The sequence below is a fragment of the Prinia subflava genome, chromosome 3 (genome assembly GCF_021018805.1).
Source record: "Prinia subflava isolate CZ2003 ecotype Zambia chromosome 3, Cam_Psub_1.2, whole genome shotgun sequence".
NCBI lineage: Eukaryota > Metazoa > Chordata > Aves > Passeriformes > Cisticolidae > Prinia > Prinia subflava.
In genome coordinates, this window is record NC_086249.1 from 71889684 (window position 1) to 71913881 (window position 24198).

The 24198-nt window shown below is 36.8% G+C and overlaps 1 protein-coding gene across 1 annotated transcript in view; it reads right to left on the reverse strand.

The window, feature by feature from the left end:
- Positions 1-356: 356 nt before the first annotated feature.
- Positions 357-24198, reverse strand: part of NALF1 (NALCN channel auxiliary factor 1) — a 435874-nt gene continuing 412032 nt past the window's right edge. Inside the window, exons 2-3 of the mRNA XM_063393547.1 lie at positions 14472-14643; positions 357-3124 (exon numbers count right to left, since the gene is read on the reverse strand). Of these exons, the coding sequence (XP_063249617.1) occupies positions 2829-3124; positions 14472-14643 (468 nt within the window). The 3' untranslated portion in view covers positions 357-2828. The remainder of the gene's footprint in view (positions 3125-14471; positions 14644-24198) is intronic.

Consider the following 24198-nt stretch of genomic DNA (forward strand, 5'->3'; position numbering starts at 1 on the left):
GCATGTGGAGTTGTTGTTACTGTTTTTCCTCCTGTCTCTCTCATATTGTATGACACATGACTGAGTGTAGCCAAGCAGTGGAGTCATCTTTCACTGACACCACTTGAAAACATTTTTATAGAAAAATAAGGGATGAAGAATGAAGAAGAGCAGAAAAGAAAAAATAAAATACCTTAAAGATAGATTTCTACATAAATTCACCATGAAGCAAAAGAGAAATAATAAAAACTCTTCTTCAGGTGCCAATTCAATCAAGATGAACCAGACTAGGTACTGTATTGGTACAGTGTAAAAATAGATGACAGTGAATAATGATGTGAACAAAAAAACATGAGGAACATCACAGAAATGGATGTTGGATGGCCTTTGCACAGCAGAGGTAGATAAAGGTTATAACAAACTGTTTACTGACCATGTACACTTACTAGAATTAAGAGGTCAGTTGAACAAGAGCTCACCTAGTAAGAGCTTTCTTAGTAGTGTGACTTATCAGCTGTTGTAAAGTACCAGAGCACTGCCCAGTTATTGCTCCATCACTTTTCAGTAACATTTCTGTCCTTCAAAAGTCTACATTCTACCATTAGTTAAGGCTTTTTCTTTTGCATTTCTACATTTTCCCCCAATTTTGCATCAATTCACTGCAATTAATACATGTGGCTCTAACAGAAAAGAAAATAAATAAAAAGCACCATGTTTTATTGAACAAAATATAGCATGTGCAAGGAAGCGAAGGGAGGAATTATAGAAACAAACCAGTGCTGAAGAATTTTGCATTAGCTGGTGCTTTTTGTTGTTGTCATATTTGCACAGATCATTTTAGGCTCCTCAGTCCAGGTTGTAGCAAAACACTATCAAAACAAATACTCTTGCAAAAAATTTGAGCTTCGTAGCTTAACATGTGCATCTTGAACCGCTTAAGCAGCATGGTTATCTTCTTCTTGTTTTTCTCCAGAATTTAACAGACTGTAAATTGTATACAAAAATGCATTATGCACCAGTGATTAAATGTTCTTACAACATTAATATTTATCAAGGGGTATTTTATAGCTAGAAAGTAGGTAACTATATTTTATTTCCTAAGAGAACATTTTCTATAGTTTTCCTTCATTTCCCAGCTACACAGCAAACATCTCTAAAGTGCACTTCCCAAGTGTAGTTAGAGAATAGGAAGGAATGTAAAGTTTTTAAAAACAGCCCTTATTAACTTTTCCTTCCATTGATTCTACTGTAAACTCTAAAAAGCCTTTTTAAAAAGCAAATTCTCATACACTCAGCAGGTGAAATGTTCCCATAAAAAATAAAAGTAAACAAATTCAAAACCACCCCAAACGATGAAAAACCAACAATCATATTACAATCTTTTCTCTTGACTACTCATATCCTAGTATATATTTACTGTTTTTATTGCACATTTATGAAAACGGTTGTCCTATATATTTAAAAAAAAATAGTTTCTTTATCTGTGCTAACACATTCTTGTGCATCCTTAATAAACTAGAGTTACTTTCAACAACATGTAGATAATAGAAAAACAATGGAATCAAACCAAGGAGATAATTTGTATTGTAGATGCTAAAAGACTTCCAGTATAATTTTGTTGTGACAAAAAGAGTTGAATTTGGGAAGTTCTTGACTCCCATTTGTTATGAAAAGCTGCTGGTTATGTGACAGCAGGAGAACTCAAAACGTGATTCACAATGAATGTCAATCCTTCACCTCCAATATGAAGGCTTCCCAACTATTCAACTTGCTGAGCATAACTGGTTTTACTTAACATATCTAGAAAAGGCTGCTCCTGTTCAACTGACCAGTGAGAAAGGACTGGACTTCTTCAAAACGGGTATTGGAGCAACAGTTTGTTATATATTTCTTTATACTTTTTAACTGTCCGATCCCACCTTGTAAGGAGAGCACTTGTTTGTTCAGCTAAAAGGAACCCCCTTCATGCTCCTTTTGGGTTTGCTCAGTCAACTGTTTTGTGCAACAGTGGCAGAGGCACACTGCAATTGTGTACCCATTCATTGTGATTACACAGACAGAAGTAAATTTATGTTGTCTGTGACCGTAGATGTGAAAGGGAAAGGAGATGAATGGTTCCCATGGATAAGAGGACAGTAAAGTTTGTTTGGGGTTCTTTTTGTAGTTGCTTTTTTCTTCTCTTTTATTTTTCTTATTGTTTTCTATTTTTTGGTTAAATTTCATTTAGTTGTTCTTTTTGTGGGTTTTTATTGGGGTTTTTTGTGGGCTTTTTTGGGTTTTTTGTTTGGGGGTTTTTTCTCTTTTTTTTTTTTTTTTTTTCCTTTTTTTTTTTTTCCTGTTCTTTTTTCTTTTTTTTTTCCCTTTTTTTTAATTTTTTTTCCTTTTTTTTTTTTTTCCTTTTTTTTTTTTTGCTATGTCATGAAATCATAGCAGTCATTCCTCTAATAGAAACTGACAGGACATAAAAGACAGAACTATCAGATGAACACACACAATGACTAGAAATATATCGACAGAGAAAAGACTTAATTTAGCTTTGAGAAACTGTCCCAAAAATAAAATCCTGTATTAACAAGTGCAAAAAACAAACAAACAAAAAAAAAGAAACTCCAAACATTAAAACACAGTGTATAAAATGGTGTGAGAAAGTTAAGTCACCAAACAGCCTTTTAGTCAATAAAAAGCTGTGTTTGTGTGTCCTTGTTGTTTGGGTAGCGGCCCATTCTTTTCATTTTACCCAAAAGGTCATTCAAGAAGACATCTGAGGGTAAAGCACTCAGTCCTTGTTATTTTTGACTGTAGTAGTTTGGGCCTCTTTTGTTTCTATCGTGTAAGATGAATCCTTTCTTTTATTCCTCATTGGTTGAATTATCTTCGAAAGTTGTTATGCTTCCAAAGCCCAGTCCTGTTGAGTTCTGTGCTGCTGAGACTGTAAGTACTGTATGTAAGAGAATTAATACAAGAACACACAGTTTAAGTCTGCTGTTACACAGTCTTGATGCTGATGAAACTGTGAGCGATGTCCTGTGACACATTGTTGAGCCACTTGTTTTTATAGTCCCTTTGGGTTGATGATCTGATAATAGTCCCCATCTGACATCACAGCATTCTGGTTCTGCATTGGTTGGATAGTTTTCATAGAGCCCTGTAGGGTAAACAAAAGAGAAAAATAAATACCAGGCACAAGGACTGGCAGAAGTAGTAGCTTGAGGGAAGAGTCAGCATTTAGTCTAAGCTGTTGAATCCTTATCTTTGAGTGAGACTGGGGCCCTCAGAAGTTCTGCCATTCTGTATAATTAGAGCTGTTGAAGGAATATGCATCATCTAACAGGAAGCAGCATCAAAAGATCATTCAACAGAAGTATGATGTTGAGCATGATTGTGTAAAGAAGCAACTTTAAAAAAACAATTATTGATATTTGAATAAGTTGTTTGAATTCTTCCTTTTTGGGAAGTAACAATCCATGATGAAGAAAGAACTAATCAACACAATTTGGACCTTGAAATTCTTCTATCAGTATATGAGCCCATAAAGACAGATGTAAAATAACAAATAATGATGTACTGATGATATCGGCTATTTTGATTTTCAAACCTATGGAAATGAAACTGCATCACAGAAACAGCTTCCAAACAGAACTGTTCAGAATCTACTTGTTTATCCTAACTCATCTGAGTTCTTCCAGCTGGATATTGCCTTTAACATATCCCAGAAGTGAAAACAATCTGTCCTTGCCACACAATGATTGGATCTCCTGATGTTTCTGATTGTACAGCTAGGTAATTTTTGCCTTTGAACTTTACTGAGTTCGAATGATCTGACTATAACTTTGAACACCTAGAGGAACTCTATTTTTCTGGAAATTGTCAGTGTTGTCTGCATTACTATATAGGAGATTAACAGAACCAGAGTGTTCTGCTTGCTTCACACATACCTTTTGATCTGGTAAATTAAAATAAGTTAATTTGGTTATTTAAATAGTGTTCAAATGCAAGAATGACTAATATAATAGACAAATACATTTTCTCCATTTAAACTGATCATAGATTAAATCCTGCAGTGAAGAATATACTCTGTGGTAGAACTAGGTTTTTCTAGGAAAAAAACGCTATCTGTGCTTAAATATTAGGATAGTGATTTTCAAAGCAGCTTTATTCCTTGGAACAAGAATTACATTTTCTCCAAAATAACACAACAACAGTACTACTTTCAAAAAGTAATTTAGCATTCTTAGGTCCAGGTACCAGATTTCTTGCTCTTTGTGAAAACCTGTAAAGAAAAGCAGTACACCTTAAAATATGATAAACCTGAATGCTTTGGTTCCTACTTCCATAATACTGATCTGGAACTAAACGAAAAATGTGTTAGGTATCATAAGAATGTTAAGATGCCTAGACTGACACATTTTTACATGGCTGTCACAATTGTCTGCTATGCTATATTTGAGTCCAAATAAAGTTGCATTTGTTTTTGTATTTAATCAAATTTTAAGGTACAGGAATGAAAGCAACTTGTTTCACTTTCTGTATATTCAGAGTTTGTCCTATGCTAAACCTGACCAATTTTTCCACTTGCAGTCACAAATTTAATGCAGGATTCCAAAGGTTAAAAACTTTCACTCTAGATCATAGCTGAAAAGATCACATTTTTCTTTAAGAAATTCGGTTGCATTTTGGAACTTCTGGACAATTGTTCCTTGAAGGCATAATAAAACAGCCTTATTTTCTGAGATCCATCTTTTGGTGTTTGTGTGCATAAGTCTGTTTTTAAATGTTGCAACATACAGGCAATGCCTCCCAAATCAGGGAATTATGATTTGTTCTGTGAACTGCAGCAGTTCAAATGATTAGTAGTAATTGAAGAGACACAGCGAATGGTTAATGCTTTGATCCCACTTAGGCTTGTTTACTTTTCAAACTATATTTTCTGCCTTTCTTTTTACTGGAAAATCCAGAGTTCCTTTGAAATCAAAGCTATGTATATAAGTTGGCAATCAATAGGTATTTAAATAGTTCATATGCACTTACTGAATTACAAATAAACTGATGACATCTCCACATTTAAAGATGAATTGAACTTGTTCCCTAATGTAAAATTACATTTCCTCTTTATTTCAATTCAGCAGTTGAATTCAGGTTTTGAATTTGCAGTTACATATTAAATAAACAACTAACTACAGAGCCACTATTCATATGACAGTGTAGAAGACTTAGATATATTCACAAAGACCTTTTGTACTGAATGCAACACATGTTCTTCATCACAGAGTTGTTTGTAGTCATAAATATAAGCTTTTGCCCCTTGGATCTAATTAGTCCATCTATTAAGTCAGAGGTTTACAAATGTGTGACTTAACTAGAAATCCAGGTAAGCTGGCTACATCTCCTTGGAAAATCAAGAAGGAAAAACTAGTTTGTCCTTTCATCAAAATATTCATAGAATTATAGAATGGCTTGGATTGGATGGGACCTTAAAGATCACCTAGTTTCAACCTCCCTGCTGAGTGCAGAAACACTTTTCACTAGATCAGGTTGCTCAAAGCCCCATCCAACTTGGCCTTGAACACTTCCAGGAAGCGGAGTCCACAGCTTCTCTGGGCAATCTGTTCCAGTTCCTCATCACCTTCACTGTAAAGAATTTCTTCATAAAATTCCTTCTTAATATTTAAACTAAACCTACTATTTCAGTTTGAAACCATTCTCCCTTGTCCTATCACCACTAATTATTTTAAAAAAGTCTTTCTCCAGCTTTCTTGCAGACTCTCTTCAAGTACTGGAAGGCCACAATTAGGACAGAAAAAGCCTTTTCTTTCCAGGGTGAAAAATCACAATTTTCTTGGCCTTTCCTCACAGGAAAAGTGCTCCATTCCTTTGATCATCCTTCCTCTGGACTTGTTCCAAAAGGCTGATATCCTTCCTGTGTTGAGGACACTAGAGCTGGATGTGGTGTTCCACATGAGGTCTCACCAGAGCAAAGGAGAAGGTCGGTGTGACCTCCTTTGCCCTGCTGCCCATGCTGCGTTTGATACACCCCAGGACACAGTTGGGTTTCTGCTCTGAGAGCACACATTGCTGGATCATGTCCAGCCTCTCATACTCCAGCACCCCCAGGTCCTTCTGGGCAGGGCTGCTCTTGATCTGTTCATTCCTCAGCCAGTTTTTATATTGGGGTTGCCTCAACCTAAGCGCCTTGTACTTGGTCTTGTTAAACCTCATGAGATTCCCATGGGCTCACTTCTTGAGTGTGCCTAGGTCCCTCTAGATCGCATCCCATCTTTCAGTTGTGTCAACCACTCCACTCAGATTGGTATTGTCTGCAAATTTACTGAGGGTGATCTCAACCTCTTTGATAAAGATATTAAATAACACTTCATTGTAGATGACTGCTTGGTTGGTCAGGCAGGACTGGCCCTTGTTGAAGCCATGTTGACTGTCTCAAACCAATTCCCTGTTCCCCATGTGCCTTAGCACAGCTTCCACAATGTTCTGTGATCTTCCCAGTCACAGAGTCTGATAGGTTTGTAGTTCCCAGCATCTTCCTTGACCTATCAGCTATTACCCAGTCACCTGGGACTTGACTGCCATGACTTTTCAAATATCATGGAGTGTGGCTTGGCAACTACATCAGCCAATTCCCTTGGGTCTCTGGGGCTGTAACTCATTGGGTCTCATAGACGTATGCACATTCATGTCCCTCAGGTGGTTGTGAACCTGATCTTTACTTAGAGTGAGAGGGACTTTTGCTCCAGTCCACATCCTGCTGTCCATCCAGTTAAAAGATATAGGAAGAGAAGTTGTCATTCAAGACTGAGGCAAAAGTGTTTTTGAGTACCTCAGCCTCCTCCTCATCCATTGTTATCACTTTTCCAACATTGTTCATGAGGATATACCTTCTCTGGCCTTCCTTTCCCTGTTATATATGTATAGAAGCCCTTTTTTATTCTTCATGCCTTGACAAGTTGAGTTTCAGCTTCCTCTTGACCTTTCTTGCCCCATCCTTACATAACCTGATTTCATCTCTATTACAAGGTTACCACTTGCTTCCACTGCCTGTGCATTTGCTTCTCTCCTTTTTGTTTGATTTTTGTTTTCTTTAAATATTAAATACACGGGTATAAGAAATAAAAATGATATCTGTACCCACCAAACTACCAAGACTTCCCCCTTCCTCATTTGTCTTTACAGTTCAGTTTGTGGACACCATTATTTTATATTACTTGGATGTTTGGTAACTTTATTTCTGAGGCTGACCGGTCAGCTATAACTGGCTTGAGACGTACTTTGCTTTTCATTTTTTACTTAAAATTCTCAGTTCTATGTCTTTATTTCCCAGCTTTCCCAGCACTCAGCTATATTTCACCATCAGAAATCTTAGTCCACGTGGAGGTGTAATAAAAGTACTTGGACCTTTACTGTAATCGAGGATCTAGGATTTGCCAGGAGGCTTTTTGATTTCAAACCATTCTCCAGACAGATACACTATCACTCACAAACATCATGTAAAAGCTTTTTTTTTTTTTTTTTTTTTTTTTTTTTTTTTTTTTTTTTTTTTTTTTTTTTTTTTTTTTTTTTGTATCCAGATAGGGTTTTTTCCACATGAAGATAATAATATTTTGATGATAGGCATGGAAGTATACATCTGTAGGGACTGTTTGACATTAATGCTGATGCAAGTATTAAGGCTACTGGTTCCACTGAGATTGTTAATGGAGACATGAATAGATAAATCCTGTATGTCCTGCTCAGCTGAATCAGACTGAAAGAAAAAGGAGTGCAGCATGAATATCATATTCACTTTGTGGAATGTGCTTTGGGGAAAAAGCAGCTAAGCCCAAGCAAGTTCTTACACAAAAATTGAAATCACAAAGGCTGTTGGTGCATGCATGGTTTGCAGATCAGCTAGATCCCCATCTAACTCAGAGACTGCCATAGTTTTTGCCTGAGCAGTTGCATGAAACAGCCTGTAAAAGCAGTGGTTGCATTCGTATGACCCTCAGCACTGTCAGGATGCATGACACTTGTGGTTGGATTTGAATTGGCTCTTGGTGGCCTGAATTGGCTTCTTGGTTTATTTGTACAAAAAAATTATGGAGCCATAGTATTCTGCATTATGGGAAACTGGTGTGGTTGATATATGTGTTGTCATTGCTGGATAAGTATTTGGGAAACCACAGAAATACAATAGATCTTATTATATGTTATTCTTTCTCCTCTTTTGCTTTCTGTAGAACTCTGTGTTCATTTTTCACATAGATTTCTGATTATTTTGGGGAGGTATATGAAGCTTCTCATGACTTTTCATGAAGAAAAGACCTTGAAACAAGATAAGTGGATGTAGTATACCAGAAGTTTAGAATACTCGATTTTATTGTGAAGCCCAAAATAAATAATGTCTGCCAAGAGTGATCCATCCAGCATTGACATCATTGTATCAGTGAACACCAGCACTCTACATGGCATCTCTGTTTCTGAGGAATTATATCTGAGATTTCAGTATTAACATTTTCCAACTACAGAAGTCAAGAGAACACATTAGATACTATATGAGTAGATTTTACTGCTTGCTTACAACTGATCTGGAAGCCAGAACTTTTTGATCTTATCCAGATGGTCTTCTCAATTTCTAAATTGCTGTGTCTGTGACACATCATTATGATAAGACATTTATTTTATACCCTTCACATTATAAAAATGAATCAAAATTATATGTAAAAGAATATTGAAGATTAATAAATTATCCTTTATTCAAAGAGATTATTCTTAAACTAGTGAATAAGATTGTTGGTCTATTTTGAAAAGGTTAACTTCCATTTTTCAACTCCAGTTGTCAGAGGAGACCTGAGTTGGAGATCTGTGTTGCTCTAACATTTTTTATCACTATATGTTGGTTACTCAGATAGTCAACTCATGAACATTTTTTTACGTGTATGTCTCCACATCCAAAAAGAATTCATAATGTTTCTTCATTATATATATATATATGAACATATATATGTTTCTTCATGATTTCTTCCCTAAATTATGCATAGGGTCAACTTCCTGCTGCTTGTGTAAATCAGTGTTACCCCTCTAAAACTGAGCTGCTGCAAGTCAGAAAAGTGAGTAAATAACTGGCTCTCAAAACTATACAATGAAGATTTTTACCTCTACTGTTTTGAGATACAGAGTAAATTTCCTTCTAGAAAGCATTTATCTTTTTGCAGTCCCTCTCCAGTTTTGCTTCTAAATGTAGAATCTTTGATCACAAGGATGTACTATTGGGATATGATAGAAAAGGGTTATACATATCTAAGTACTGTGTCACCACAGAAAGTTTAGGGTTATCAATAAGTAAATTGTCTGAGTCATTATTATAGGAAAAGGATACATACAGCTAATAAACCTGTTATGATATGGGACCTCATTAATGGGAAAGCCCCAATATTCAAGACTAGATCACTAGACTCAGAACTAAATACCAATGAGGTATTTAGTTGACAGATTTTGCTGTAAAAGCCATGTCAAATTTTCCCTGTAAGCAGAACCATGGCTAGTAATGATTTAAACCATGCTTGTCAAATGTAAAAGTGATTTGTCCTGATGCCTGTGTTAGCTTAATATTTTGATATTTTAGGACCTATTAAGAGGTAGAGACAGGAGTCAAATGACACGTTATTTTGAGATACTTTTAGAGGAAGAATTTGGATCAAATATACAGGTTTTTTGAATTTGCCAAGAACAACATAAATCAGATTGAATTCAGAGTGATTTTCCCTTCTTGAATTGTTCTACAAAAGAGATAGATTGTATCGCCTTCTATATCACATTTTCTCAAGGAGATTGCTTTTCAAATTGCACTGAAATCAGGGCATCTCTTTTGAAAGAGACATGCTACAGCTAAACCTGTTGGTGAAACCCAGTCACACATGTACTCCTTGAGAGGAAGCTGCAGTTTACAGAATTTCTACTAATACTTTTGCTGAGCTTTGTTAATCATCAGACTTCTACAGATTGATGAGAATTGTCTGTAATAATTCTCACTGTGTCTTTGGAAACATTAATGTGTTCTATGAAGCATGACTGACAGTTTTATTTCCAGTGAATTCTTTACTCTAAAGGAGGTGGAGTTTCCATGGAAGTGTTATTTTGCATGGATCACATAAACATATGTTACTGTTATTTGCCAAAAATTGATTCAAGCTGTGTTCCAAACAACTGAAATGATAATCAGAACACATAAAATTAAGAGACTAAATCAATATGAACTGAAACACTTTAGTGATCTAAAACACCTGAATCACCTGTCTACTCACCTCTTCTTTCCCTTTACTTTCTCCTTCTGATTGAAAAGTATCACAAGTCTGTTCAACACAGGAGAATAGAACACAGGAGAACAGACAAATTTGATTCTACTCCTGATGGCAGAAGGTTCATTCTGGCGGCACTGCTCTTAGGAAGTACTAAAAGGTGTCGTTCCTTTTGAATGAAGTTAATGCAACACATCTCTGCCTTGCTGCTGCTCACTACATTCTCTTCCTTTGATTCAAAGAGGAATTTTCCTTCTCCATAAAATGCCATGACATCTATTGTACAGATAAAGAGTGTGAGTATGTGGCTGGGATTTCTGGCCTGAGAATTGATGCTGGGTGATGGTCTTGTTATGCCACAGGGCACAAAGAGACCCTAAGTTATGGCCATTACAAAGAAAGTCCTTAGGAACACAATTAGCCCTAAACCTGCACTCTAAACTGGTTCAGACTTGCCATGTGGACAGCAGTTTCTCCAAGCAGCCAGAATAGACTATGTCGGCGTTAACACGAATTTTGGGAATATGAGAAGATCTGTACAGTGAAGCAGCTGGTACTGGATATCTATCTCATGACAACCCTAAGTTCCTTTGGGGATTTTTCCTCTCTCTAGTCTAAATTTGTAGGCCAAGTGTGCATTAATGGTTGGCCTAGGGTAATATGTCGCTGTAGTAATATGTCTCCTTTAGTTAAGGAAGAGATGACTACATTTAAAATAAAAAAAACAATCCTGCTGGTATGAACACTGTTTTCTTAGAAGTTGCAGTTAAAAACATTGACCTGGAACTTTGCATGGGACTAATTCATTGTAATTTGCTGTGTGTGTATGAACACCTGAAAACTATTATCTCCCTCAAGTGAGATTCTGGTTTGCATGGGCAGTTCTAGACAGCTGAGCTGTAGAAAGAAACATTGGATGAAACCATTGGAAACTTTAGTCATATGGATATGAACTCCAAAGGTCTAAACAGAAAGTAACCACTCAGTTTTAATGAATCTGAAAACCAGCAAGTTAGAGCATAACACCTGATGGAGGGATCAACTTTTTTCCTTCTATGTCCTGGAAGAAAACAGGCTAGAAGGGAACATTAAATTCTTTCTATCCAACTGCGTATTTCCACTACCAGGACCACACTGTGATTCTGGTCGTTTTTATTAATCTCTCAAGTACTTTCTTTTGCACTGCAGTTGTTCCACACTCTCATATGCATTTCTACAAGAGAAGAGTTCTGATGATAAAAAATGAGTGTAGCATGCCTTCTCCCGTTCCGATTATAGTTCATCACGTTTGGAGCTGATCAAGTTAGATATTCTCAGGCTAGAATACTTGTTACTTCCTATATGAGGTATTCAGGAATTTCCAAGAAGTTGTTATTAATTATTATAAACTTGAAATTATTTTCTTTTTAATAGAATGACAAATATAACAATGACTGCAGTATTCCTTGGGGGAAAATAGCCAGTTCTCTGCAGTTTTCTCATCATGTAGTCCTTCCAAGTAAGGGTAAAGCCCTTGTTATTATTTCCTTTTACAGCCTCCAGGTTTTTTTCAGACCCCAATACCACCAAAATCCTGGCCTGAAAAAAAAAAAAAAAAAAGAAAAAAAAAAAAAAAAGAAAAGGAAAAAAGATGTGGGTTCCCGGTTGTCCAGCAGTACTGCCATACCCTCATCTCCAGCAGATCTCTGTGCTCTGCCTTACTGCTGTGGTAGGACAGAATTGAAAGGGGAGGTGGCAGCTCCCACAGCCAGAGCACCTTCCAGCATAGGGTATGGATCCACACCAACCTCTACCTGGCTGCAACTGGAAAACTACAGGTAATGTTTTTGTGTTCATCCTGAGCTCTGGGCTGTAGTCAACACCAAATAAAGTCAGCTTTCCCTTGTATACATTTTCTTGCTACTTGGCACCTAAATATTAAATAAAAATACCTTTTGACCTTACTCTTTTGTGTTTTTTCTAATGAAGAGACACATCAATAACCAGAAATCTCAGAAGGTATACCAGACAGAAACTCACAAGAAGTTCAGTAGATGTTCCTCAAGACATGGGTGACCTTCTTTTAGCTGTTTTTCTTCAAAAGGATTTCAAGTTATGTATCACAAGCTATGCTGTGGTAAAGTGTTTTGTCTGCTGCTGAGCTTACCGTACTTTGCATGAAATAAATCTGTTTTCAGTAAGCTGCAGAGAGGTGTAATTCTTTATTCCTGCAGCAGATTATAGTCCAATTTCTCATTGTTTAGTGGCAGGAAGCACTCTTACAGTGAGCTGCTGCTTAATAAAAGTGAAAATGAGCCTGTATTCCAGACAGAGTTTGAATTGCTGCCTTGTACTTGTCCTCAACATCTTCCTTTGCACACAGCTCTCTAGGGTCAGCATACTGACTCCCGTGGGTCTGTGAATACAAGCTCTGCTCTGCTGGGTTTGGACTTGAGAGGACAAAAAGTTCAACCAAATATTTGTTAGTGGACTGCTGAGACGAGATTTAGGTCACCCTGATTTTAAGTGTCTGCAGTAAGACCCTGGTGACTAATGGCAGCTACAGCAAACAGGGTACAGCCAGCCACGCGAGCAAGCCCCCTCATCAGGTGCAGGTGCCTACTCAGGGTGAATTAAATGGCTCTCAGCCCTACTGACTACACCAGTGACTCCAGTCACAGAGTTGATGTGTAGACACCCACATTATTAATACCTGCAATAAAATGAGCTTAATCCTCCCCCAAAGCTGCTTTTTCATCCCAAACTCAGAGATGTCAGTAATCTTGTCAAAATCCTCTATTTTGTGTGTTTTAGGAAGGAATTTGGATTTTGAGTTATACTAGGAGAATGAAGAGGTGGGTATGGATTTCCTAACTGATTTTCTGAAATACATGCCAAGATGATTTTGTTTGCTGTTGGTTTGGTTTCTTGCCACTGTGTAAGTGTGTGTACATTGCATATACATAAATACACATACATATACACTGTGTACCTGTGGTAAATAAAATTTTCGCAAGTCTCTCACTTCTTCTATACTACCTTAAACTGTAAAAGAATGCTCATTTGGTTACTGCATATAAATACTGGAAGGCTATTATTTTTTAAAAAAATTCACCAGTGTCAAGCACCTTATTGATGATTCAAAATTGTAACTCAGCTCACTTTTAGTTATATTTTCTTTTGCATATGGATGAATATTGCTTGATTGTATGCAATAGGTTTAATCTACAAGAAAAAAAATCCAGTAAATGCCTTGCTACCAGAATCACCCCAAATCTAAACATAAGGTATAAGGTGAAGTGAGTTCCCATGATCCTTATGCCTGCATCTGAGATGATATATAACATTTATGGATTTTTACAATTGACTCTGGTTTTATGGAACTTACCTTAGACAACTTATTTGGTATCAAAATTTCCAGTGGACCCCTAATTTAGAGGTGAGGACAGTTTAATTTCTGACATTTGGATGAGGGTGTCAAATTATCTAAGTGTTGAAATCCTTTTTTATCAATTTACTGGGAATAAGTTGCCTGAATCTCTCCAAGATTCTCAGATTATAGTCTAGGTACTAGAAATCTGAAGATAATATTACTTTAGCTGAAATTTTGTGTGGGTGACTCCCATCTATTCCTGAAAAAGGTATTTGTGATACCTAAGATATATATTTCAATACCTTTTAAAATGAAAAAAAAAAATTAATAGAGTGTAACCAGATTCAATAGGAGACAAACAAAGATCAGTTCCTCACAGGTGAACAACTGATTCTTAAATTTCTTTATCAGTGAAAGATCTTTTCTTAAACACTTTCTGAGAGTTGCTGCACAATTTTGAATGTTGTGCTTCAGATTCTTGATTCATCTGGCATAAGAATGCAGGCAAATAAAAGTGAATATGTTAAAAATTGGACCCTCCTTTCTCTTTTTTCTCAATATGTCATGACATGCAACCTCTTTAGTCCAAGTATTACATGACTTGAAGTAAAAGAAATTCTCCATCAAATTATTAAGTGTAAAAATAACTAGAACATTTTTTTCTATCAGTTTTGTTTTCTAAAGCTGGTGACTGGCAGGCTGTAACATAACTGCGTTACTAGATCTGAGCTCACATCCTAGCACCTCCAACAAAACTTTCTGATGTAGAATATCTTCAGGCTCTCAGAGTTAGAGCAAAATCCATGATATTTAAACTTCTGAAAATAAGTGAAATTAGTTTTTCTGTACTATACCTGTACAGATGAAACTTGATAGTCCTCCATAGATGACATCATCATTGTCTGGTAATATAAAGGGACACCTCGTTTGAACCTCCAAACAGTATTGCTTGCAAGGAATTCTGTTTCTGCAGTGAAACTGTGTAACTTCAAAATACTGGGAACAGAGCCAGGCTTTGTAGACAGTCTGGAAAAAAGAGAAGAACCAGAAATATAGATGGATGATAATAGCACTGTCATTATTAGAAGAACATACTGTACTGCACACCTACATTAATGCTGTTTTTGGAAGAAAATGTTGAGAGAATATCACCTGGGTAAAATATGCTCTTAACTTTTGACTGTCCTCTCACTTCAGAAAGGAAAACTCCAGCCAAGTCATTTAAAAGCAACAGTTATTCAGGACTAGGCTTATGCTATTGTATTATCTTAGTTTGTAAACACCTACGTCTCTTAGATGTGACTTTTTATTAGACATGTGCATGGACAGCCCTGTCCGTGCACCACCATATACTGACATGCTAATCTCATTTGAAGCTGGACAAGTACAAATTTATGAAAGTGGATGCAAGAAAGAGTTGAAAACTGGGCTCAGGCCGAGTCTATCTCTATGTCATCTAGAGCTAAGCTATCAGGTTGCAATAGATGGTGCTGCTTCCCTTCAAATAAAACCTTATCCAGTCCACAGCATTAAAACACACATTAAGGTACCTGAACACCAACAGCTGTAGACTAGGGCATAAATCTGCCACAGTGAAAGCCAGTATCTACACTTGGGTGCTAAAAGGAACACTTTAAAGATGCTCTCATCTGATGCTGCATAGCCGTGTCTGCAGGACTTGTGATTATTGCAATTATTGTCACCATTTAAACAGAAAAGTAAAATACACATGCTGAATTTTAATTTTTTAAATTTACCTTTTGTCTTCCAAACAATGATGTCTGTTACTAGTATTAAATTCCTTTGGATGGGGAAAAGTTTCATGTAAAATTGGGTTGGACACCAGGCTATGAATGTGATGAAAAACCTGTGTGACAGAGTACAGAGAGATTTCCTTGCTCTCTGTTTTATTTTCCACTTAACTGTTTCAGAGTACATGATTTACTGTGTAGATACTTGCTATCTAGGTTGTTACATAACAAAAAAAAAAGAATCTCATTTTTTGTATTTTTTAATTACCTGAAAATCCTAGTAACTACCTTACATTAAACATAGACTGAAAACCAGTATAATCAGCTGATCATTTCCATTCTTTATAGGAACATGTAATAAAAAAGAAAGCTATAGATTAAATTTTTAAGCAGAAAGTTAATGTTAAAAAAATGGCACCTGAAATGACCAATGACCAATGAAAGTTTGGTTTAATTTCAGTATGTTTCAGCTCATTGGTTATAATTTTATGAATGTCAATAACAGCATAAATTGTATAATTAACTTCAATGTAGTAGCCCCAGAATCACCAAATTTTTATTTCAGATTGTTTGCAACAGTGGCAGATATGAGTAAGGTTCCTAGGTGATAAAATGACACCTTTATCTCTAATCAATTGTTTGTGATTATCTCTTTATAGCAGTTTTTGCCTACTGCATTCTGTAGAACATGTTTTTTTCATTACAAATTCAATTTTAATTGCTTACTAAGGTTTCTTATCCACAGTAAATGATTAATGAGAAGGGAGACCAGCAAATGTGTGTACCTTTTGTTCTTAAATTTTTAAACAGAAAGTGGTTTTCCCACTGTTGATTAGATCACCCACCACATTTCTGATGCTTCAGTTGCTTCACTGACATATGAAACAATAAATCACAAAATCACAGAATATAATGCGTTGGAAAAGACCCAAAAGGATTATTGAGTTCAACTCTTGGCCTTGCTCAGGACCATTCCCAAGTCACACCATGTGAATAGTCCACACACTTTCTGAGCTCTGTCAGGCTGGTGCTGTGACCACTTCCCTGGGGAGCTTGTTCCAGTGCCCAGCCACCAGTGAAGAACCTTTTGCTACCTAAATCTCCTCTGACACAGCTTCAGGCCATGCCCATTCCTCCTGTCACTGGACATCAGAGATGATGGTCAGATCCTGCTCCTCATCTTTCCCTCACAAGGAAGTTGTGACTGCAATGAGTCTCCTCCATGCTGAACAGGCAACTCCTCATGAGGCTTCTCCTCAAGGCCCCTCACCATCTTTGTTGCCCTCCTTTGGATGCTACCTAATATCTTTCTTATGCTGTGGTACCCAAAACTGCACACAAGATTTAAGATCAGGTGAAATAAAACAATAGCTTTTCTATTTTTAATTAGTCATCATAGTCAATTGGTTGGAAACAGGAATGCTGGGTCTGGTAAGAGTTATACATTCACAGAGGTTCTTTCCTGATCTTAGACCTGTTTAGTGTGAACCCACATGTTCTCTTCATTAAACTAATCTAATAGAAATAAGTTGGTTTATGACTAACGTTTGAAAGTGTAAATCAGTTTTTAGGAAGTAGCTTGAGCAGTCCGCTATACACGGTGGAAAGAAAATGAGCAAAACCATGTGTCTACTGAAGCAAGACAGAAAATGTTTATTCAGGAGCAGAAGTAAATAATGCAATTGCGGGCTTTGAAGATTTTTTTGTATCCAATTTCCGTTCATACACATCGTCTTCCTGCTCTGATTCACAAGTCCTCAGCTTTGCCTCAAAATTACTTTTGAATTCTTGTCTGTATTTCTAAAGAATGTGTGAGTATACCTGTTCCCAAGATCTGTTTCTCAGCTGAATGCCTCCCACTCTGTATCCTTCCTTATTTTCCTTACTCTGCAGATGACTTCAAACTTGTCTATAGTCTATATTGATATTTTTAATATTCTGTTTCTCTTTTGATCTATTTTACCCAGTAAGGCTATATAGACTCCTAGACAAGGCTCATTCATGGTGTCTATCTGTCAGTCCACTGCCTTCACAGCTTTGACCTGTATTAATTCCTACATTTCCAGAGAGTGCTCAGTCATTGTCTGGAAAAAGGTGTATGGCAAGAACTGCACCCAGTAAGCTGTTTTGTCTTCTTCTGGAGAAAAATGAAAATGATGTAGGTGTTTGCAGTCGAGCTGTGCTGGGTTAGCTGGAAGACCAGAATGTGGTCCCTCTCTGCTCTTACCACTACAGACATGATTTAAATACCTGCTTTCCTAACAAACATCCCAAATACTCTTTTCTGCCCTTCCTGGACTTTCTAGGCACCAAAGGTTTTACACAGACATCTTACTTTCATGCTTTCATATGTGTTGCCCAGGAAGGAGTACAGAAGTGGGAGAACTGATCTCATATTTGTTCATGGAACTCTACTCAACAGAATTTGCATGAATTTCCCATGGTTGGTCCAGTTGAGTAAGAAGATCCAGAGCAGTACAAAGTCTTTTCTCTCTTTCAGGGACAATGAAAGGTGGCTGTTTAGCTTTAGTAGAAGTCTGCAATCTGGAACTGAAATTTCCTGAAATTTTCTTAATAGTAAAGCAGATATTATGGCCTTTGATCTGCCAGTATTCCTTCTCTTACCCAGATTTTTTTGGAATTTTGCTCTACTTCCTAGCAAGTCCAAAACTGATTTTTAGTCTTAAAACATGTATTATGTAATAGGGCCTGAACTATCAGCAAAATACACATTGGCCTGTATATTGCTCTTTCAAAACATGCACTTTCTCAAGATTCAAGTCAATATAAAAAATGCCTTTGAATACATTTCAAGGAAAGGAAAGGAGCTGTGGCAGCAGTAGATGAAGCTCTCACTGTATTATATCCTCATTTAAAAGAAACAAAGCTAAAAAATAACTCCTAACAAAAACTGAACTAAACAGAGTTATAAGATGGGAAAGACATATACATTAGAGAGAAAATGTGAGAATAAACAATTGTTAATAATTGTTAATTGAAGAAAAAAGAGGAAATCTAGTGATTTAAAGAAATAATTCTGAGTTTTAGAAGACAAAATATTTTTTATTAACAGATACTTTATTCATTGAAGTCAAGCTACCAAAACCAAGCAAAACTAACACATGAAGATTTGTGATTTTTTAGAATTATAAATTTTTCTACACATTATGATCTTTTATACATGTTGCATATATATAATGTAGAAAAAAGTGTTTTGAGCTGGCTTGGGAGATGATTGAAACCTTTGAAGTATCATAGTTCCAAACAGAAATTTGGCAAACTGAACTCAAAGAAGAGAAAAGATCTTCATGTTTTTCTGTTGGTTTTGTTTTTTACTCTTCTTTAACAAGGGAAAGAACTAAAATAAACTGGATTATTGAGGCATTGTGGCAACCACATACATAGACTAAATAGCTGAATATATCTAAATGTTTCATTTCTTTACCATCAACATAACTTTAGACACTCTGCATTTGAAAGAGATACAATCCTGGCTATTAGATGAGACACTGTGATGGCAGGATAGAAGTATCACATAAGAATAAAGTGATCTTTCATGTACAGAAGCATAGAGATAAACTTTCAGAAGGATTTAGTGGCAATTTTGCTCATCTAAATAAACTAAATTTTCCTTCTTTTGTATCTGTAAAAAAAAAGTGTACAAATCAATACTGGCTTTATATACCTATATTCATATGTCTGAGTGTCTATCTAAAATGATCATCATCAAAATCTTCTTGGTTGTTTTAAATATGAACAAAATTGCAATAAAAACTGATTATCAATTGGGCAGAATAATTTATTATTTGCATTCATTTTATTTCTACTGGACAAGTTTTAAGCAGAAAAACTTTTATTACTTCAGTGAACAATAACTCAACACAAATAACCGGGTTCAACAATTTGAAGAATGAGAGCATCACAAACACACTAGACACTAAACTGATCTACTTGTCAAATCATTAGAAATAATAAAAGGATTCAGAGCAGAGTTAACAGGAAGAAAGCAAGTGTGTGTGTGTGTGTGTGTGTGTGGAGAATTTTGAGAAACTGAAAGGGCACATTGTGTGATTTTTCTCTCAGGACATTAGGAAGAACACTTACTTTTGTAAGTCACCACACCAGCAGACTTCCAACTGGCTGGGCAACTGGACAGAAATTATTTTAACAAGATGACCTTTAAGGTCCCCTCCAACCCAGGCCACTCTATGATTCTATGATTCTATGGTTCTATGATTCTATGGTTCTGTGATTCTATGATTCTATGATTCTATCTGCTAAGACTACAAAACCAATGGGAAGATAAAGTCCCATGCGTGTATGCCCACAGTCTCCCTTGCTCCCCGTCTCAATCTCACTCACCCAGACACACATAATATATGTGATTCCAGATAACCTAAGTTCTGTCAAAACAGATTATGTAGCTTTAATCATCTGAGTCACACTTCATGAGAGGTGTCAGTAGAACAGAATGCAAAAGCTCAATCAGTTTCATTCTCTATGAATTCATTCTTCCTGGCTTTCAAGAGATGAATTCAGCTTTGCTTCTGCCCCTTCCCCTGTTATTTCTGACTGCCATTTCCAGGAAATACTTTAACCATTTTCCATAGAAAAGATTTTTTTTCCTCACTGTGGGAAATTTGATGTTATTGGCTGGGCTATCATAATAATTACACAAAAGGGAACTTAAAAATCATCAAATAGCTCTTACTGTGCAGATGTGGAGTATGGTGGGAGGGAAAGAAGGTAGGAAGAGAAGTCACAACACAAATTCTCCCTTTCAAAATGTCAATTTTTTCTGAATCAAAATAAATTTTAGCTGCTTTTAACTGATGCTTTGCAAACATATCCATTCCTCACTGTGAAAATGAAGTCTTCAAAGACAGCACAACTGAATTCCTTCTCATACCAGCTGGAAAGGAAGAAGCCCCTTATGAACTTGAGAGGTGTTTTGATCAGTGACACTTTCAATGACATCAGGAAATTGTACCTTATGGGAATAAAGGAATTGCCTTCAGAAAGTGTGATATGATTCCAGCTCATCTTCTCCCAGAGTTTGTGAGTATTTTGAGATGAATTCTGCAGTTGTTATGTATACTCAGGAGTACCTCAGGTCGTTACTGATTAATTAAGTTTTCCAAGAATATTCATGGAATAACCTGTTATGTAAGCTGAGCTTTTTCAGCAGAACTGGATGGAGAAGCAGCATTCACTTAAAAATGAATAGTGATGTGGCCTTCAAGTTTTATTACATTTTACCTTAGTGGTGCCCTGTTCATGTTTACTCGTTGACAGTGAATAAGCTGTGTATGGACAGTGAGATCTGTTCCCTGTCAGCTTCAGCTATAGAATATGATTTTCTGTAACCCTAAAGATTCTAGTACAGAAGGTACAACTTGTATGCAAAGGGTGATGTCACATGTCTAATCTTTGCCTGAATCATAGAGTTATGAATGTTTGAACTACTTAAAGGTGTTACATGTGCATTTAAAGTTAGACCATATGTTTAAGTCCCATGGTTTATTTTTTGTTGTTGTTGCTGTTGAGCCTGGGCTAATTGTTGTCTCTGTGGTATCCTGTGACATTACCACAGCCAATAACGTTGTGTCTTGAGGGTCCTTATTTCAACATTTTTATGATATATTATTAAAGTATTTGCTTCAGCCCAACTTCCTTTGCTTCATTTTAGCCTTTTTTTTTTTCAGTATTCTACAATCTCAAAGTGTGGGCATTAAGAACAGTAGTAATACTTCATAAGCTGAGGTATTGTCAACAACTGAGTTGGAGAAAAGCTACTGGCAAAGACTAAAAAACCTTTCAAACCATTACTTCCACAAATAAAGATATTCATTCATTTACCTAGAACTGTGCCTGAACACTGACCAGGCAAAAGATGAATATATTAAACACTATATATAGGAAATGAGGGGATGAGATTGCAGTTATGGATTTTATGTAACAATGAGGAGCCTTAGAAGAACACACCTATTTCTCCCAGTGATGAAAATTTTGCTGTAAAAGTCACTTCAAATATGAGTGCTTTATAGCAGCAGAGCAATGCTACATCTGCGAAGTGCAACCTCTAAAAGGCTTTTTATACTTGGATCACCAGGGTATTATGTGTTTGAGAGACAGTACATCTTCCTTAGGAAATACTTGGGTCAGTCTCAGTGTCTGCTTTGTGCATTAGGATGTGAGATATCATGTTTTACAAGGAGAGATGTCTGTTAGATAGCTTACATTACATTTTATATAGAGTGTGTAACCAAAATATAGATGGTTAACTGATACAAAACCTGATTAAGTTTGACAACAGTAGCATTACAAATGTGGACTCCCCAAGGAACCTTGTCATTTTTGAGCATTAAGGGCAGTCTGACTTCAGGAAGACTGCATTTTGCATGTGTACTATGGAATAAAAATCAGCTTTTACAGAGAGTCTTCTGCCCATGAGAGTTGCAGGACTGCTGTTGGCATTTCTCTTTTGCTGGGCTTTGTTCCCAGTCCCATTCTGGGACTTTGGGCAGACTCACAATAGGGCTGGCAAAGCACACAAATAATGCAGCAACAGTGACCACACAGGAGGGAACAATACCCTCCATAAGGTATCTTTGCCAATGAATATCAGTGGTACCATCAGTAACAAAACATTCATCACTACATGCAGTAGAATAGGTATAACAAGTGGCTTTCAAATATGTGGGTTGCTGAAAACAAGATATTTTATAGGAACAGTCTTTAAAAGGTGATTTTTTTTTTCCTTAAGTTATAATTTTCATTTTGTTTCAACACTATCAAAATCAAATAATTTTGACTGTGGAATTCTTTTTCCTTAGATTTCAAATATTTCTTTCCAAATAATCTATTCTCATTCTATTTGTACACCCAAACATTCCTCATAAACCATTCATTTAAATACCTGTCACATTATTGTATTTTATTTATTGATATTGATTCATAGGTGTTCGGGTTTTTGGAGAAGTTATTTTGTATATGCATTCACATCAACCCTCACTCGTATCACACTTTTTTTTTTTCCCTGTGGAATTTTGACTGATTTTTTTTCAAATCTGACCTAGGAGGAATTAAAAAAATCAATCTGAATTTCCTGTACAGTAGATATTATATTTTCCAGTTATTCCATTCTATGTTGTCATGTTTGCGGGGAGAGGTGAATTTTTCCAGGGGGATGTGGGCAGGCCAATCAGTGATCAGGTTTTGTGCTGAGACTTGGATTGGCCACTCGGAGGTTTGGACACGCCTCTGAGGACACAAAGAGTTAAAAGCAGGACCCCAGGGGGGTTCTGGTTTCAGCAGGGAAACCTCTCCTCTCCCTGCCCAGTTCCTAGGCTGGGTGGGGAGGGGGCCACGTGGCCGGGCTGAAGAGAACCACGCTGCAGACTAAAGTAAGCTGGGGCCCCAGGGGAAGAAGAGAAGAGACAAGCTTTGAGCTGAGCTGGCCCCATCCAGGCTGGAGGGGTGGAAAACTCTAGAGGTGCCTTCTTTCCTCCTCCCTCCCCTGGAGAAAGTGCCCAGCTGCTGGGAGTTGCCGAGCCTGGGAGTGCCTGAGCCTGCAGCCCTGCCGGGAGCCAGAAACTGTTAACCCTTTCTGAGGCAGAAACTTACCTTAGACATTGATTCTCATGGCTAGTGGTTTCAGAAGTGAAAGAAAAACAGCCTGGGACCGAGATGATAAAGCACGATTAGAAAGAACCCGATGGGCAGGGAACTGAAGAAGAGTGGCTTCTGAGCTGGACTTTTCTTGCATAATGTTAGCCATAAACTAAACTCAAGTCTCTTTTAAACATAAACTGCATTTTGGGGTAGATGTAGCCTAGCTCGACTTGCTGCAGTGAAGTAAACAGAAAAGAGAAGGGAGAGGGTGTGGTAGCGCCCTCTGCCCGCAGAGAAAAAAAAGCCCTCAGCCCCAGGGGAAAGATGGGGAGAGCTCGGCATGAAAGCATCCTTAAAAGAGCCTTGTATGCAGTTTTGGCCTATAGACAGTGTTGAGAGCACTGGACATAGAAAAGAGAAAGTGTCCCCTGGCAGACTTCTCCGGGCAGTGCCACGAGTAACATAGAAACACACAAAGAGTGGACCTGCGTTTCCTGAGGAGCAGTCTGTGGTGCAGGAGAGACTCCTCTCTACCTTGCTAAATTGAAGACTAGTTTTTTTTTTTAAGAGTGATTGTTTAATTTAAAACCCAAAGGTTTGGTCTATAGAGGGTAATGTGTAAAGGGTAGAAACCGGGGGAAGAGAAGAAATATTCTGAGAAGTTTTTATTTCTGTCTTTGTGTGTTTAGAGTTTTTTATCTCTGTTCTTATGTAATGTAATAAAGTTTTGTTTTTCTGTTTTTAAAGTTTAAGCCTGCTCTGCTCTGTTCCTAATCACATCCCACAGTAATTGTTTGAGAAAAAGCATATATTCATGGGTGCATTAACATCTAGCCAGTGCTAACCCATGACATATGTGCATTTTTTAAATTCCTTGTTTTATCAGACTGTACCAGGAAATGAGAATATCTGTTTCATATTATGAATACTTATGCTTGAAATTTACAGTAAATTAGGAACAAACACATCTGTTTTTTTGATTATACCTCCTAAACATGTAATGGTTCTTCATCAGTTTAAGCCATTAAATCTTGCTTATTGGTCATTCAGAAAAAAAAAATCAAAACAAAAATGAGGTTTTTATTTTATTGCAATGAATATTTTCTGTATCTGCAGGGATGGAATATCATAAGATAAATATTTTAATATTTATTCAGAGGCTCTTGATGCCACAGAATGCAAACTATTCTGTCAAAAGGCAAAAGAATTTAGTGTT